This window comes from Trachurus trachurus, assembly GCF_905171665.1.
Source record: "Trachurus trachurus genome assembly, chromosome: 4".
In the NCBI taxonomy this organism is placed as follows: Eukaryota; Metazoa; Chordata; class Actinopteri; order Carangiformes; family Carangidae; genus Trachurus; species Trachurus trachurus.
Genome location: NC_139898.1, coordinates 8,716,042 through 8,734,438, shown reverse-complemented (window position 1 = coordinate 8,734,438; position 18,397 = coordinate 8,716,042). Strand labels below are relative to the sequence as shown.

Genomic DNA, 18,397 nt, shown 5'->3' with positions numbered 1-18,397 from the left:
GTGAATGTGTCACAATCAACTCACAAGTGAGTCGTCATCTCAAACTGACACTGTGTTAATTTCATACACACATTGGTGAGTCTCACGGTCATGTCTCTAATGAACTGCACATGAGCTGTTGTCTGCGGCTGTCTTCACCACTTTGGCCTTTGTGTTTGTTAGGTGTTAATGTTTCAATCAAACCACACTCGTAATAACTGGACACAAAGGAGCATTAACATGCAATATAGCAAGTATGGATATTTATTTCAAATTTATAACAAAATATCCTTGGTATGTTGCATAGGACATATTTACAACACATTGTACAAAAATATGAAAATGCAAATGTTCAACTTTCTAACAATGCTGTCTACTTGAAAACAATGTTGAAAGTAGGCTACGGGCTAATGCAGGATACACACATACTGTTTGTCTCGTCTGAATTAATACAAACATCGTTCCCTCTGGTAAAGCACCGGCCAATATTCACATCAGTACGCTTTGTTCCAGGATGGAAATCATGCATTTTCTTTAGGGAGACTTTAAAAAAAACACACAAAAAACAACTATACAAATTTATATACATTTATATCAAAGGTTTTAACCACTTATCAGATGTAATAAACCTCTACCAAAACATGGTTCATGAATAAAAAAAAAAAATTGTGCTGGGCATCCACTGCGTGAGCTAAAGCCTGCTCTTATAATGCAATCAACTGCTTTTGCACAGAAGTAAAAAGAGAACAAACAAAATATCAGTCATGATAATCTGTGCTGAAAAACACTGAGTCAAGAGCATTACGCCTATATATGGCTACATTGAAGGAGTGACTTGTCACGTAAGCACACATACTTCACAACCTGACACAAAAAGGTGATGAATTGGTCTCACAACAGACAGAAAAAGCAAAAATATAGAAGTTACAGCAGAAAACAAATTGCCCATCAACTGACATAATACTTCTGACAGGAAATGTTTGAAATGTATACAATCAATGCTGACTTACGCCACACATGAAACCTTAATGAAGTATTACAAACTAAAATACATTTTTTGCTATGGCCCATATAGAAATACAAGCCCTAATAAGCCCTTTAATGCAAGTTTTGTTTCCAGTCATGCTTTAAAATGGGAATGAATCATGAAAACTTAACAAAACCTCAAAGCAATCTTGAAATCCTCAGCATTTCTTAAGTGCTCTCAAGAAATTAGAACATAATAAAATGCACCTTTGCCCAACACCATTCATTTCTCTGCAGTAATGAGAACCAGACAACAATGAAAATAAGTGCATTTCTATGTAAATATGTACTTTGTTCTCAGCAGTATCGACAGTAATACCAGGTTTTTCAAATGAAATGTTCTTATGGCGGGCGTGAAATGGGAAATGGCAACAGTGAGAGGAAGATGATGGTTTTTTTTTTTTTTTTACTCTCCCTCCTCCTTAATGCGCTGCTGTTTGTTACGGCGAGAATCCAGGTCAAAGGAAAAGTCGGACCACTCATCGCGTGGTGGGAAGGAGATGGTCTGGCGCAGGGTGAAGCGCACAGCGTCAATGACGCGCTCGCCTCGCGCCTCACTGGCGCCCATGCTGACAGTGGAGGCCCCGCTGGTGGTGCGCACTATGTGGGGAGGAGGGGAAAAATCCGCGGCCTGTCGGTGCTCCATGATGCCCTTCCAGATGATGTGCTGGAACTCTGCAGGAATCTTCAGCCTGGACAGGTCCTATTGGTCATTACACAGGGGGAGCGTTAGTATGCGCAGGGGGAGCCACTCTTCTCTCTAACCCATCATATGACTGGAGTTGGATAGGCAAGGGCTCACCTCCATGTTATAGTTCTCAATCTGGTAGATGTTGGTTAGGCCCTGTGCTGTGAAGTAGTCCAAGCAGCCTGAGCAGCCCAGCCGTATAAGGAAGCTGTGGAGGGAGGAGGAGGAGGAGGGAAGATTTATACTTCATTCATCTGCATGTAATTGATTTCACAGCAAACTGACACTGAGCATCTACGCTTATTTATCTCTCAATATTCAGCACATTTGATATATGAGTTATTACAGATTTCAGCTTTCTGTCATGAACAAAGTAACTTTTGAGTATAACATGGGACCTAAGGCTGACTCTGAGTGTGTTCTTCAAGTTGAGGCAAAGATTAGACACATATTTGGTGAATTAATTAATAACGTTTTGAACGTTCGGTGTTAAAGAAATGAATGAGATATGCAACAACCATGATTGAATAAAAGTCAAAGTATAGAACAAGTTATGGCACTATTCAAACTAATGTCATGTAGTAGTTTTATAAGTTCATTTTCAATAAGTTAAACCTTTTCAGGGTTTGTTTTTATTTCATAATGGCATTTTTTCACCAATTTATTGATTGATTATTCCTTTTAGCGCCCCCTCTGTCAGCAAGCTCAACAACTGCCGGCTCACTGTGGAGCTCCTGATGTGTTGGCCACATCAGCCTAAAGACTGTGGAGAATAAAGTTTCCACTGGGACTGGGCCTCTGGTAGTTTGGGTATCATGCAGCCTCGTTCAGCTAAATTAAAGGACAGGATAGCGACCGTGTATGTCTCTGTTTTGTATTTACAGCAGCAGCTTCTCGTTTGTTTGACGTTGTTACCACAGCTAATAGGAGCTAACTGGAGCTCACTGGCTACATTTGGCAGCAGTTGTTGAGATTGCTAAAAATGGCTAAGGGCATTAGAGGGTGAAAAGACAGGGAATGGTGGTGAGAACACCACTGTCAGGATAAATGCCATTATGAAATAAAAACATTTTTAATTATTTGACTATTTTACTCTACTTAATCCTATAATTGTTCATTTTATAACGTCTAATTTATTTAATATGGAACACATTGGGCATTATTTGAGGGTAAATCTTCAATTTTCAAAACAGAAAGACATAAACTGATGTTTTCCACTGTGGTTTGGTGAAGTACCTGGAGATGCTGCAGTCCATGGGGTATGGAGGGGGGGGAGTACAGTGGGAGGAAGGCACCAGGGGTAGCTGTGGCTGCAGTGCATGTGTGGGGCTCAGTGAACTCATGTCGTTCATGGGGATGTGAGTGCCCATCATAGGAGTCACTGCAGAGACAAAAGGAACTACAGTGAGCTTTCTTATACTCCTCTGGGATTTCAAGATTATGTAACGTTAACATATGTTTTGTTTTGTTTTTTGGGAGGGGGGGGGAGGGGGCGCATGCAGAGGTTACTGTCGACATGACACATAGTGCATCACAACAGGTCCTGCAGGAGAGGCTAGCAGGGATCGCATTCTGTTTGAGGGGAGGCTTTCTGATGGGCTGTGTGTGTGTGTGTGTGTGTGCGCGCGTGTGTGTGTGAGGGGTTTGTTCAGATCCCCTCCTGCCTGCCCGGACATGCTGTTCTTATACGGATACAATATGTCCACGAGGGACAGAACGACAGGGAAGGGGGTAAGAGGGGAACTGCCTGGGACAGACAGGAAGAGAAACAAAGGGCCACACTTACTGTCAGTCAGGCCTCCAGACATGCTGGATGGGGTGAGTGTGTTACGCTGCTGGGGGTTGATGAGCTGGCTGACAGAGGGCAGCTTGTTGATTTTTCCGTGAGTTGGGGAGCTGGAGCCAAAGGAGGGCTGAGATGGCATGGAGGTCCTGGGGCGGGAGAGAGACGGGGTTACAGGTCATTACTATCATCATCTTTCAACAACGCTCAGCTCTGTAAAGCGGCCTGGTCTGAGTTGGCCTTAAAATGGAAACGATAACTAGAGACTTTCATGAAAAAGTCAGTGGCTCTAAACATAACTAGTGATTAAATGTCAGGTCTGGGTGTTTCTTTATTGAGGGAACAGAGCAGTAAAAAGAAGGAAAAGAGTTCAAGCAAAAGAAAGAAGCCATTTATTAACTCTGACAGACAAAAGTGCAGCAGCCACAAAAATAACAAAATGATCTGTTTCAAACAGAATGGTCACAGAGTCAAATGTTCACATCTGCTCTGTGCAAAACAAAGTGAACACCTGCAGTTTCTATTAAAAGACATTTTATTGAGAGTTAAAAACAAACACACAAACTGTCCTGCAGCGACTTTATAAAACATGACCAGCATTAGCAAAAAGATCTCTCTGTAATAAAGTCCCCTCCCACCCCCTAAAGCCCCACAAGATAGATTTTGTGAGTCCAGCTCTCATGATGATGCAAAGGCAAAACACATTGGAGTTGAACAAGCTCAGATAGAAAAACAAAGATTTAAGCTTGGTACCTGGCCAACGTCAGCCAGTAGAAAAGGCTGAATAACAAACAGACTCTATGCTGCACATACATGATAAACACGGATGACCTGAACAATAGGCCGCCGTAAAAATGTCATTTTAATGGACAAAATAAAGCATGCAAAAATGATACTCTATGAATCTCAAGAAAAACATCAGAAGAGCCAGTGGTTAAGAGTAGATAGACAAAGAATAACACTGACCAGCGTGTAGGGCTACAACCTACACGCTGTCTGTAGTTGCACAGTCTCTGACAAGGAGAAGGGCTTCTCCATGATCTCGCAGCAGCAGCAGCAAAAGATCGTAGAAACAGAAAGTTTCAGAGTCACATCCTCAGTGCAGAATCCCAGGAAAGGCAGAAAGTTAGGAGATCAGGAAAATCAAAGTTGAACAACAGGAGACAGAGAGGAGGTCCGTGTATCAGGGGAGGAGGAGGAGGAGGAGGAGGAGGAGGAGGAGGAGGAGGAGGAATGTGGGGCAGAGTTTCAGGAGGAGCTGCAGCGCCGCCTCTGCTCTCCTGCAGGTTCCAGGAGCTGGCTACCAAGACGGGTTTTTATCAGACTGTAGGGGAGGAACCAGAAAGAAGAGAGAGAGGAGAAATAAGGGCTCACTGATGGAGGAGGAGAGAGGAGTGAGTGACCCCAGAGAGGCCCAGAGGTAGAGAAAAGCTACTTTATAATGTTACTGCAAGAAAAGAAAAAAAACAAGACTTGCTGGAGACAGATACACACAAGAGGAAACGAAAAGTTTTGTGTGACTAACAGCTGAAATCGAACGCTACATGTTCTGCACTATTACCACTGTCCATAAGATGGCAGTGTGCAGACACAGATCAGGGCAGTTCAGTACTGGAATGTGCAGTGGTATTATTTTAGCAGTGGGAGGAAAGAAAAGGTCTGAAACATTGGCTGTTGACAGAACCTTTTATTTCAGAAGCTGAGAGGGAAACATCGGAGGAGTTAGAAATTACAGGAGAGAGTAACAGGCACTGTCGGCTGAGAGGAGCTTACAAAGACAAACAGGGAAAACATGCCAAATACCCCAAAACAAATATCTACACACTAAACCACTAAAATCTGAAATAAACCTTCATTTTGTAAAACGTCTGTTTATTGATTATTGATAATGCTAACCGGACTACTAATACTGTAGTGTCATAAAGCCAGTAACACAGCAAAAAAACAACAACAAATGCTCACACCGTCTCACTGCGCGGCTGTCTGCCAGTCACTTAATGGGAAACTATAATATAAGCAGTAATTATCATCACAGGGCTGTCAAACTATCATTTACAACCACTCTTTTTTCTTTCTTTTTTTTTAGCTTATAGAGAAATGGGCGTGGGCGAGAAAAAGTTGGAGTCTGAGAAAGTTTTAATTATGCTGAAGTGAATAGATGAGGTTAAAGTACGGATTTTGTTAGGTGCTGTTGTGCAAAAACCTGGCAGAGCACCCAAAGGCGTTACCACGAATCTTTGGAAGCTTCTCCGTAACAAAGCATAGCCAGGTACATTTGTCACGATTCATCAGTTTTGGCTCATATCCCATGAGAGAGCAGAAAGGGAAAAAACAAATCTGCTTGATGCAAGGCTCACCCTCTAAAGTCGCTAACACTGAAAAAACTGAGTAAATTCTCAGCTGCTGGGAAACACAGAACAGCATCCATTTTAAAACAACTATTATCAGCTTTTACTTGATAGCTGCGATGCCCCAGTGAGAGCAATAAATAGAATCAAGAAAATCTCATGCATAGCCTTTATCAGTGCAATCCACTTTTGCTGCTACAAGCCAGTCGTGGTTAGTCAGTTAAAGTCTATTCCAAAGAAATAAACGATTTTTATTCGAAAAAAAAAGAAAAGCCTCTGTGCAAACAAACAAGCAATGTAGTCACATCTTAGGGAAACAAGTCCAGTTAAATAAAAGGGTGAACCTCGCAAGTAACGTAAGTCTGTGTGTCATGTTGTGCCTGAGAACAAAAGAGCATTAGCTTTCTCAAAAATCTACTGGTACTCACTGTTTTTGAAGTAGATTTTGCTGCTGCTGCCGGTATGACTCTATGGTATGTTGTGGAAGAAACTGCATGAGTTCCAGAGACTCTTTGATTTTTACCAAAATCTCATAAATTTCACGCCCTTTAATCTGTGAAGAAAAACAATAAATGACGGCGGTCAGTCAACAGGTCAGGCAGGCTCACTCAGGACAATGTTTTTTAGAAACTCAAGACACTTACAGGCAAACAAAAAACCTCCTCATCTGTAGATCTTCTCTTCTTGATAGCGGACATCTGGATGCCATGGGAAACCTGGCGGAAGGCTGGAATAAGGAGAGGATAATGTGAATACAGCTGTGAGATGTGATGAAAACTGTGACTGAGCCTATGAAGCCAGAGCAGGAGGGGAAATGAGCGAGGGACAGTAGCAGGAAGCGTTCAGTGAGCAGTGAGTGTTAGCGCGTGCAGCGTGTCAGGTAAGACCAAAAGCATCGTTAGCCCGTCACCAGCCCCAGCACTACTTACGGCGCTTCGTACCATCACTGCCTTTTGTGGCGTCTGTTACGTGCTGCTTGCGGATGCTGTCCTCGTCCGCCTTCCTGTCTCGGCCCGGGCAGGCGCAGATCCTGGCCTCGAAGCACCGGCGGCCTAATACCTGACCACTGGGAGAAGACACAACCTCAGTCACAATCTATCCACCACTCCACCGGAGGAGGAGGATGAGGAAGATGATGATGAAAGCAGGTCTTACTCTCTGGTTTCCAGGGTGACAATGATGAGAATTGGGCGCCTGTTCATTCCGCCCACGCAGCTCGAGTTGCACATGAAGTTGTACAAAATTGTGGTGAATTCTGTCCCCACCTGAGGCAGAGGATGGATGAAGGTGAGTGGTAAGTAGACAGAGGAAAAGACCTGGCTTATGAAAGCTTCATTAGGTTTGATTTTCAATAAAAAAAAAAGCTCCTTGTTGATCTAGTTTCTCTCAATTACAGAGGTCAACACCTCAAATGAAGTAAGAATACATTCAAATGGCTGAAATCATCTTTCACTTTATGGCTCATTTCTTACTATTACATGAGTAACAGTAATAAACCTATTGAAGTAGGCTTTATATATTATATAAAGGTTTTATATGTTATATAAAATCTACTTAAATACAGGCATATGATTACAGGTGTTCAGGGGCCTTCCTGTCACAGTTTACTCTGCCCTCTGAAGGGGAATTAAATCTTTAAAGGATACATGAGATCATAAAACACGGATTGTAATTTTATGTCAGAACTTTCCATATGATCAGGATAGGTTTAAAATAGCAAAACAATTATTAAATAGCAGCAGTAGAATAAGACAGTGTTAAACTGTGGCCAGCGTGGAGATGGGGCTTTAGGGGCTTTGGGGGCAGCAGTTGCAGCGTGTCATGACTGAGCAGCTGGACATGAGAGTCTGTCACTGCATCAGTCAGAGTCATGGCGAGGTGGTGAGGTGTCAGTGACGGGGCAGGGATGACAGACAGCTCACCTGGGGAGGTTCGTAAGGCACTAATACGCTCTGTCTCCCAGTGATGGTGTCCTCCACATACTGGGCATGGTTGTTCCCCTCCACGCGGATCAGATGGCTGGGAGGAGCGATCTGACCTGTAAACAATGTCAGTCATGTCATTAAATGTCCACAGTATACAATGATTCCTCAAGTGAAATATGAGTGAGAATGATTTTTTTTTTTTTTTTTTCAATAAATCAAACTGAACTGACCGTCATTGAACTCGCGGCTGAGCTCGTGGTTGGGGCAGCGTTTCACCACTTCGGTCACGTGTTCGGCCTTCTTGTAAACAGGCATGGCTCTGATAACGGCGCCCTGTGGGGGGGTGGTCAGGACTTTGATCTGAATGGGACACGTCTTGGCAATCTGGCAGTATAACTTCTTCAGGTCTGTTGAGTACTGGAAAACAGAAGGAACGGGACAAAACGTTTAGAGAAATCTGTGCAAACAAACTGAAACCAGGAAAGGGTACTTGCATGTAAATATTGTTCATGAGGCCTGAATCTCAGAAGCACAGATTGATCTGTGTAACACCTGTTGCCTGAACCGTGCACTTCTGGTTTCCCCCGAAGCAAAGGGGGTTTAAGACAAGACTGTGATTATGACCTACTTAAATAAACACACACACACACACATTTTGGTTCTAAGAGTGTGTATTGGACAACCTCAAAGATGTCTCATGGACAGCCTCTGGGACTTCCGAGTAGTGCCATAAAATGGACCCCTCCAGCAGCAATTAAACTGGGCCTGGCTTTCATCTTCAAGGGAGGAGTTCTCTGCTAAAGCATCTGATGGCCACTCATCATACAGAACAAGGACTTAGGACGATGGCAGACTAACGCTACACAAGGTGGAGTGCAATTCTGCTCATGGGATTGGATGAAAATGGCTCAGTTTTAGCTTTTAGAGTAGAGTGAAGGACTAATCACAGGAGTCTGATCCATCTGGTGCCAAAATGTGATGGTTGCTCTGCACCCACTGGCACACATTCAAGTTTGTAAGCCAAGAGTCATGAATAATGGATGTATGTTGATCCCTGGCACAGTTAGAATTGATAACCAGTAAGCCATCAGAAAGACTGAATTGTTACTAATAGGCAGAACCCAACTGTGTAAACAAACCATTCAAATCACTGCTGTGTAAGCAGAGCCTTAAATCCTCTGTGTGCAGAAGACAGTGGGTGGGGGTGGACGATGGAGGGGAAAATTTTCCTGTCAGGTTCATTTCTGAGAGAAGAAAAGTGAAAATTGTGAAAAGCGCTCGGGGTTGTGTTCGAGAACAATGCAACACAAAATTCCACCTCTATTAAGTTTGGTTCCAAAGAAAAGCAGCGCTCATTCCAGTACCTGTCTGTGCTGACTTTAAATATTACACAAGCTTGGCACCGACATTTCTACTCTGCTCCCCAGGCGCAACCTTTCCTTTCATCAGGACAAAGCCAAAACAGCACCTTCTCATCTCTGCTTGCTATTAACCTGCTCGCAAACTGCACACATTACTGCTATGCATGGATGGGACCCGCTAATACAGGCGGGTTAATAATAACAACCCAAATTCTCAGCTTCGTTCCTTTCCTCAAGTGACCTCATTACAAAGTGTGCATGGACAAGATGACCTGACAATTCTGCTGCTACTGATGGAAAGTTATGATCATATCAAATGGTTGTAAAAAATAAAATCTGCATCGAGTTTTTTGACTTTGACAATTTGTGCATAAATACACGTAGGCTAGCTGACTTGATAAACCGACTGAGGAGCACAGTTCAAACTCTGGGACATGCATGTCAACATAGCGACTGAAGGGATTCTTCCTCAAAATCAAAGCAGCTTCCAAGAAGGTCTTCTTTAAAAAAAAAAAGCCCAGGATGAATGTTTGTAGTTGTCCCCTTGCTCCTAACCTGATACTCCCCGTACGCCTCTGTCAATCAGCTAAATGAGGTGGAGAGGCCAAGCAGAGATGTGGGGAAAAGAGCAAAAGAGAAAGAGAGAGCAGACGATTATGAGGCAAAGAGAAAGAGTGAAGTGCAGCGTAAAGGGTCAGCATGTAGTCTTGTGAATAATTACAGGGTGCTGGTTTTGTGTAGCTGAAGGCAAAAAAACAACAAACTCCAAACACCAAGATCTAATCAGAGATGTTAGAGGCAGAAAACCAAAGTTTGTGTAGATCATATCCTACTGTCTAACACACACGCACGCACGCACACACACACACACACACACACACACAGAACCATCCCAGCCCTGAAGCTACAAACTTTGAGCGCACAACTATGTGCTGCTGGTGCCGTGTTTGCTCAGTGAGCAGCAGTGAGAGCAGGAGCTGCTGCTGATTGTTGAAAGCAGTGCCTTGCTAAAGCTAACAGCGTTCAGGGTGGAGGACACCGGTTGACTGATGGGATTCAGTGTCTCACACAGGGCGCGGCGTTCAGGTGTTAACATGTAATTATGAGCCTTTTCATTGGTCACAAAGTGTATTACACAGCCAAGGCACACACGGTGCACAATACGGAGCTGCTTAATCACAATCGTTTTGAAAAGAACATTTGTTTTAGAGTTTGCAGGAACCGCATGTGACACATTGTTCGACTGGCTCATGAGGCAGCGAGCCGTGAAAAAAAAAAAAAAGAATGACCTGCAGAAGCTGTATTTGCAAACACTACCCTGCCCAAACCGCTGCTGTGCACCAATGACGGACAGAGGTTGATCACTTCTGCACTGCTATAATAATGAAAATATGATCTTGAAATAATCTGACTGCAAAAACATACAATTTGTTCTGATGCTTGTACAGTGGGGCATCTGTGCAATTACTTTCTAACACATGCACCACTTGAACACACAAACACACACTTCCCGTGCAGCGCAGGTTGAGGCAGGCCCACAGCTGTGGCGTTCTTTTCTCCCTGACAGGCGCTGCGGGCGCATGCAGAAGTCAAGTCCTGACAAACATCAGGCCTTAAACAAGCACTGTTTGGCGCCTCTGGTCTTGTCTTCTTCATACCTGACATGTCATGTCATGCCTAGAGCTTCTCCCAAACCTGTTTAATTCAACAATAATGCAAAGGAGGTTTTTTTTCTCTCTCCTCCCGTTTTCTCTGGGAACACGAGTAAAACACCTACTTCTCAGAGGAAAATGCATATGTGGTGGATTAAAAGTTTTAGACGATAATCTGCTCTCCCTTAAAAAAGATAAATGTTATAGTGTAGTCATCAGCTCCAATTATGACCACCCAATCTCAGTGACACCTGCCCCAAGGAAAAACCTCTAGACTGACATGTAGAATCATGTTTATGATGCTAGCATCAAATATGAATCTGTCATTCTCAGGATTACCAAATCAAATGCTTGTCTTCACCACAGCTCTGAACTATAAGTGAGTCACTGGATTTGAAACTGAAAATAAAAGATGGAAAGATCTAAAGAAAAAAATCCTCACTCTTCCCTCCATAATTTTAAATGCAGAAAAAGGCAAGGATAATAGTGTCGTATTGTTAAAAATGGCATCTTAGTCACTCACATAATGTCAAACACTGTTTGATCTACCCATGCTTCAAGGAAGTGTTAGAGCTGCAAACAGGTTTGTGTTGTTCTAAAGTACAGTTATCACACAACAATGACTTCTGCAAACTCAGTTAGGATTTGGATCTGAGAGCAGAAGGCTCATCTCTTGAGTCGTGACTGAATACCTTGTTTTTTTGTATTTCTGTAACAACAGTATGATCCTATTTTCTGTAGTGTTAAATCACTGCTGCAGGTATCTGTACGAAGCTCTTTGATAGGGGTAAAAAAAAAATATCTTGTGATCCAAACTAAGAGAATGGGCTTTTCCACAACAATTATAGAAGAAATCCCATAGCCCATATCATAAAAACCCTTTGACGCTGTCTTTTAAAAAAAAAAAATTCCCTTCTACCTTTTCCCATCTGTAGCTTTCAGGGCTTGTCTCTCTGTGATGGGCGAGTCGTGACAAGCTTCCTGACACAAACAAGTCTCAGCCCCATCTCGTGAGGCGTGGGACGGGCCCGCAGATGTTCCAGGGGCAAGCTGTGTCTTGCCGCCTTTCGCTAGAACACTCTTCTCTTTGAGCATTCAAGGGCTCTCCTCCTCCTCCGGCGCAATGTGAGATGCAACCATCAAGCTTAACTCTCTCAAAAAGACAGAGCCCACTCCAAGAGCACAGGGTTCAGGAAAGAGGCACACAGTATTTACACAAGTATTATCTACAGGCCCTCAATCCATTACTGTAATCCCCCGAGCTCTATAGCGTCCCACTGATAGCCCAAACCATGACATTCCTCTCCTTTGACTACTATATGGGGTGGCAGTTAATACACATGGCAAACACAACCAATCTTTTGCTTCACAATAGTTGCATCAATTGCCAACAATGGCTGCCTCATCTGCGACACTCCATTAATTTAGTAAAGCAAAGAAGACAAAACATCCGTTCGCTCCGTGCTCATTTGACCTGGCTGATTGTTTTCTCCGACTAACCAATAAAGGAGGGAGCACCATGGAGACTGCAGGAGTGCCAACAGGGAAACAGTGGAGCAGCAGTTATGGGAAATGTTGACGTGTTGCACCCCTGTGTGTGTGTATGTGTCACAGTCATCCTAGACAGGAAGAAGTTAAGGTGTGGGTTAAGGATTAGGTGTGTCTCCATAAGAACAGTCATCAAAAAGCACAGTACACAGTCCACTAAGTCCCATGGAAGATCCCACAGGCCTTCAAAAAGGGGGAGCATTAGCAGATCTTTACACAGAGCAAAGCTGCGGTGGTGACATCTTCGGTGGCTCTCTGCCATCAGTCCATCAGTCCAGCAGTGGAGCTATCGGCCTGAGATTATGAGAGCTTTGTGAAAGATCTCCTGAGATCAGATGAGGGAGCCTCCTCCATGATGGGAACCAAGACTGTAATCACAGTTCATCAGAATAGCTGCTTCAGACCACAGAGAAAATGACTCTCTATTGTGGAAAATCATCGGTGTAAGAAAACAACACCCAGCGAGGCAAAATCCTGACAAATACTTGTTGGTGACAGCATTTCTTTCTCTGTGACGTAGAGCGTCACTGGTGGACGTTAATGATTCTATCGATTCTGTTTCACTGTTTTTAGATTAACCTTGTTTCGTAAACATGAACAAAGGAGATATAGAAACCGGTAAACACAGGGTTTTCAGGGTATTCAGATGTGGATTAACTTAATTTCATAACCATGTTGGGACAATGAACTGCCTTTAGATGATTTAATAGCCTCAGAAATCAGGAGCCAGTCAGGAAAATGACGCTATTTATCTTTTTTTTTCTTTAAAAAAATTTTTTTTTTTAGTACAAACAGGTTTCCTCTTTTTTCGGCTTCATTTCACCCTGTTCAATGATAACAAATCACACCAATCAAACCAGTCTTGCATCATGTGTTATTATGACTGTGGGACACACTGTTGCACTAAGAGTGTCTGTGATGGGGATGTGACCTAAACCAGTGCGGCTCAGGCTTTGGGGCGTGTCTCTTACAAACAACACTCTTAACAGCCTTGCAGTTCCACAGCAGACAAACACTTTTGTTTTTTGGGCTGTGAAAATAAGAGGGATGAGTGAGGCAGTCTGGGAATTGGGTAAATGTCACAATCCCACACTCGACGTGGCCAAGGAAGAAGGTGAGATCGCCGAGCACTCCCTGTGTTCAGCCGGTTTTGTTGGAAGACACGCTGCATTAAAGTCAGCGTGTTAGGCTAAGCAGGTTTTTCAATAGTCCCATTGGACACATTTGACATGATGATTTTTTTTATATCCATCAACAGACATTTTTACGAGGATTTTCACTGGAAACATCTCATCCAAAGCGACCGCTTAAAAATAATTTGCAGGCCCTGCAAATTTGTCCGTTATGCAATCATTGAAATGTCACACAAAAGTCCAAGATGCCCAATATTTTAAACTCTGTCATTCTGATTCGGTCAGTGTCCACTGTCGACAGAAACACACAACAAACGTCACACACACAGTGACAAAAACCTGTCACCTATGCTGTCCGCTAGGGTGCATTAATACAACATGCAGCGCTGCTACAGTGTCTGCAGAGTAACACAGATTACACACGTAAACAACCAAGCAGGTGGGGCTCCACTGCAACAGCTGTCCCTCAGCTTTGTCATGTGTAATGACAGAGCAGGAGGAGCTGGTTGTGTGGGTTTACACATGGTGACATCTAGCTGCAAAGGGCATCACCACACCTGGACCAACTGTGAAGTCTGTTTACCTCTGTCATCAACAGCGTCCCAGTAAATGTTGGCCAAGTTGTTTGCAAACTGGATAACGACATAGGTCGTTTTTGACGTGCATTCTAATTATTAATTAAGTAAAGATGACATTAAAAAGCTTAATAAGATGAGGTAAGCTTGATGCTTGATGTGCATATCTTTCATCGTGACAGCCTATCCACTGAGTTCATGCTCAGTTCTTTTCTTTCAGTAACTGAAGTCTGATGTCTGAGTCTTTTGCAATAAATACCTGGGGTTCAGTCATGATTTGAAGCTACACATTTCAAGTGGCATTCTTGCTTGCCAGATGTACAGTAGTTGTGTAACGCAGAACTTTGAAACAATGTGCACCCAAGGCCTAGGGCACAGATTGTCAGATAAGGAGTTCATGAGTAAGAGTGTCTCTTTAACCACTAGTCTGAAACATCACTGCTTCATGATGTCGGCGGGCACTTTACTATGTATGAAAAACTGCATTTTAGACATATGCCAAAGAACGTTTTGGTTTATGACCTATAGTCTTAAAGAGTTAAATCATACAACAAAGAACTCAGTTCAACAATAGAAGTCAATACTTATGAAAGTCCAACACACTGTGGTCGACAACTTACCTGGTTCTGTCTGATTTTGGCCTACAGAGGCTTGACAGTGTGCACATGAATCATAATGAAGCAACTCATGGAAAATGATTTTTTTTTAAAAACGTATTTAAAGGAATATCATGAAACTTTAGGCACATGAAATAAGGTAAAAGGCTGAGATAAGGTGTAAGAACAACAATTTCTCATGTCTGCTAGTTGCCTGGTAACTGTTATCAGCAGTCAACAGTGAAATTGTCTTTTACTCTTCAGTTCATTTGTTTTACAGATTGAATAGATGAAGCTATCACGTGTTAATTCATGAACTTTTGAGATGCTGGTAGGTGGGTTCAGCCAGGCTGCCTTCCCAGCCTTCACATTAACAACAGCTACATGTCTAATCAATGATGGACTGATAGGTGCGTATTGATCGTCTTACCGTCCAGGTGGCAGACTTTGCTGTGCTAGACTGCTGGAAGGACACGTCAAAAGTGTGAGGTCCAGCATAGTCTGTGTTGGATGGGATGGCCGGTGAGGGAGAGAGGGCATCAAAGGTGGAGCTGGGCTGGGCGTAGGGTGACGGGGCCGTCACGTTGTTCTGTGCATGGTCGTTGTTGTAGGGGCTGGTGGAGGTCGAGCCACCGTTCTGGATGTTCTGATCCATGCTGTTCAGGAGCCCCAGGTTGGTATACTGTGACTGGAGGAAAGTGGAGGGGACAGGGGGGGAGGGGGAGGGAGAAACAACACATGTTTTCAGTTATTACAGGTGAATTTGAAGGATTTCAGATATTGAAATGGACTTTCAGTAACAAGTGTTATATCGCACCAATAACAGCACACGCTTTCAGGTAAGATGATGACTGACTCTAAAAAGAAACCTTTTAAGGTCAAATGTATTACCATGAACACGCAAGTGTGTTAACTGTTGAGTAAAGAATACAAGAAAGTGATCAAATAAACACTGACTCAAGCTGGTGAAATGTGACACTTCAGGAAGAGGAAGTCTTGTTTTAAAAGAAGAAAGTGAAGATTCATGATAAAGCAGTGTAACATAAACTGTCTTTCTTTCCACTTGCAGTGTTTACGGTCCAACTGCTGCCTAAACCAACATGCTAACACTTCTGCCATAATTGGCCAAAGAAATGTCAAATGTCAGAAATACAAAATCTGATTTGATAACTCACTCAAATTACCCACCAAGCCTTGTTTGTTTTTGATCAATGTCCTGCCACAACCTGCACCACCTTGCCTCCTGATTCCCTTTTCCCCAGTCAAAACTATTCAGACGGGAGGAATGGAATTAAAATATCTGCCTTTAAACAGGATGGAGAGTACGCCTGGGTCAAAGCCAGTCCCTTCCTGCTTGCTCTGCTTGCCATTCACCCCATTCCTTTCCATTTATAAATGGCACATTCCTGGACGAGGTGCCATGGCTCTCACTCTTTAGACAGCCATTAATCTCTCCAGGGCCTCTTGTTTATTTCAAGCACGGCTCACCACAGCTGTCCAGCTCACACCCATTGCACTGCCAGGTGTTATTGCTGCGCCAGATGACCAACAAAATACAGACAAGGTAGGCTGTTCCACTATCAATCAAGAAAGTGACTGTATGAAACAATCTTACCACTTTTTCACCTAAAAGTCCACAGGCACAGACAGACTCATATAGTCTAACAGACACACCTGAGAGGGGTCATTCAAGTCAACCTCAGCATACTTGTGCAGCAGCGCCAGAGGGGAGCTGACTGTTTGAATGAGGGTCGCTGTGTGTGCGGCGCAAGGCTGCTTAACCCCCTGCAAACAATGACACCAGGGCTTATAGGAGCTTGTCTGGGGAACAATTACGCTGGGCATGCAGGTGTTAGGAGACAAGTGTTTTGTGAATGGAGCACACACACACATGCACTGAGAAGGAAGGAGAACTCCTATCTGGTGGAAACCCCTCCAGCCTGTGGCAGGGAGAAGCTTCCCCCCAACACACGCTCCCTCACAATGGGCTAATTACACACATGTATTATAAAGGGTTAAACTCAATGGGCTGAAGACTGGCCCTGTGTATCTGATATCACAAAAGAAGAAGAGGGCATGGACCAAATTGCTAGGAGTAACAATAACAGAAGCTTATCAGTTACCCAGGAATTTTATTTATTGTTTTAAGCCAACGTGAATGAAAAGCAGGAACATATTCCTGGTGGTGCATGGGAAATAACCCGATGACACAATTTCCTGTTTATGCAGTGTATTCCCGTATGTAGGGAGTTAGTGTTTATGATATATGGCGTCAATGATTCTTCTGAATTATGGCGCAATTCACCCCAGTTGCACTGAGGCGTTCAGAGAAGACACAGCCAAGCCCACCCCCTCCACCCCCCAGCACCTGATGCTGGCAGCTGCAAAGGTCATTGTGACAGGCACCAATTATCTATGTCAAATTATTATTCTAAAGTAAAGGTTGATGCTGGCCAGAGACCAAGGAGATTAAAGCAGGGACATAAAGCAGAGTCCGTGACACAGAATACTTAAAATTAAATACAGGGCCCTGCGCGTCTCATGGTCTAAAATGAATATAAGGATCAAAGATAAGGAGTGAGGATAAAGCCATAATTGACCAGATAGTGAGGCCCTGAGAGTCTCACCTTAACTCATCACGTTATAATGTTTAATTGACTGGAAGTGAGATTTAAGCTTTTAAACAGGTTGTGTGAGCCAGTTTCCTTTCTCCTCGTTTCCTTTAATCAGATCTTATTCCACCATAATGCAGCCACCATTTAATAATCACTTTAGCTGCTCTTAAAAATTCCTTCTGTTTATAGCCGACACTGTGTTTAGGCCTTTAGGTCAGGCTGCTGAGCAGAGGCGCGATAAATCAGTGTCCTTGACATCCTCAGCAGCCTTTAATAACGTTTTTTGAAAGGTTGTGGTGTCTGTTCGGGGCTTTCAAGCTCATTTCTTTGTTTGAGATAAATCCTGTGCTAAGCTTTTCAGACCAATAGGAAAAGGAGCCTGTTGACCTTCAGGGTGACGGCCTGTTGATTACAATGTAGGAATCTGAATTATCCAGAACACATATCAGACATATTTTGAATACACATGGCAGTGCTAATTTAAAAGTTACTGCTAATGCCAACACAGTGGCATTTGGTATGGCATATTAACACATTCAGTTTATTCCTTGTCTTGTATTTATTGCTTCTGCAATGACAAAATGAGTGCCCTAGAAAGTAATCTAAAGTGTATTTCTCATTTGACAAAAGATTTTCTGTGCTTCTGAATGAATGGTGTCTAAAAAGTCCTGATTATGATTTGAGGTTGTTTAAATCAACAGTGTCAGGAATCAGAGAGATTCTCTGATTCTCTCTTTGTGAACGTTGCAACCACAAAATACTGTCTGTCTGCAGACATAACAGGGTTACGTCACCATGGAAACCAAACAGTTACATATACTGGAAATGCACTTTTCACAGGGGAACTGGAAAAGATAAAACTAAACCAAAAATGATTTACATCTGAACAGAAAACACACACTGTCTCCAGTTGCTGCTCCTGTGGTCACAAAATGTAAGCACAGATAAAGTTTGAACGACCAATAGATGACAGGAACCAGAGCAGACCTGGCCTGAGGGGGGAATAGCTCCCATTCCAAGCTCTCTGGTGACCCCCCCACCCACCACAACCACCTCAACCACCACCCCCACCCAAGTACCTTGGGCCAGCACATAAGAGCAAGAGGGGACTGTGATGAGTGACCACAGGGGAGGGAGGCATTTAAGGCTAACCAGAGTTGGGGGTTGA

General features: G+C 43.3%; 1 protein-coding gene across 6 annotated transcripts in view; it reads right to left on the bottom strand.

The window, feature by feature from the left end:
* Nucleotides 1-1,411: 1,411 nt before the first annotated feature.
* The window catches only part of tp63 (tumor protein p63), a gene marked incomplete at both ends in the record, with an annotated part of 31,027 nt that continues 14,041 nt past the window's right edge, over nucleotides 1,412-18,397 (bottom strand). For 2 of the 6 annotated variants that reach the window (XM_083969885.1, XM_083969887.1), the window contains 11 exons: nucleotides 1,412-1,708; nucleotides 1,808-1,901; nucleotides 2,930-3,074; nucleotides 3,480-3,625; nucleotides 6,253-6,377; nucleotides 6,469-6,551; nucleotides 6,754-6,890; nucleotides 6,980-7,089; nucleotides 7,747-7,862; nucleotides 7,980-8,166; nucleotides 15,045-15,302. In XM_083969885.1, coding sequence (XP_083826011.1) covers nucleotides 1,412-1,708; nucleotides 1,808-1,901; nucleotides 2,930-3,074; nucleotides 3,480-3,625; nucleotides 6,253-6,377; nucleotides 6,469-6,551; nucleotides 6,754-6,890; nucleotides 6,980-7,089; nucleotides 7,747-7,862; nucleotides 7,980-8,166; nucleotides 15,045-15,302 — 1,698 coding nt within the window. Of the gene's footprint in view, nucleotides 1,709-1,807; nucleotides 1,902-2,929; nucleotides 3,093-3,473; nucleotides 3,626-4,201; nucleotides 4,801-6,252; nucleotides 6,378-6,468; nucleotides 6,552-6,753; nucleotides 6,891-6,979; nucleotides 7,090-7,746; nucleotides 7,863-7,979; nucleotides 8,167-15,044; nucleotides 15,303-18,397 lie in introns of those variants that run through there. The other 4 variants (XM_083969886.1, XM_083969889.1, XM_083969888.1 and 1 more) reach the window with 3 other exon arrangements.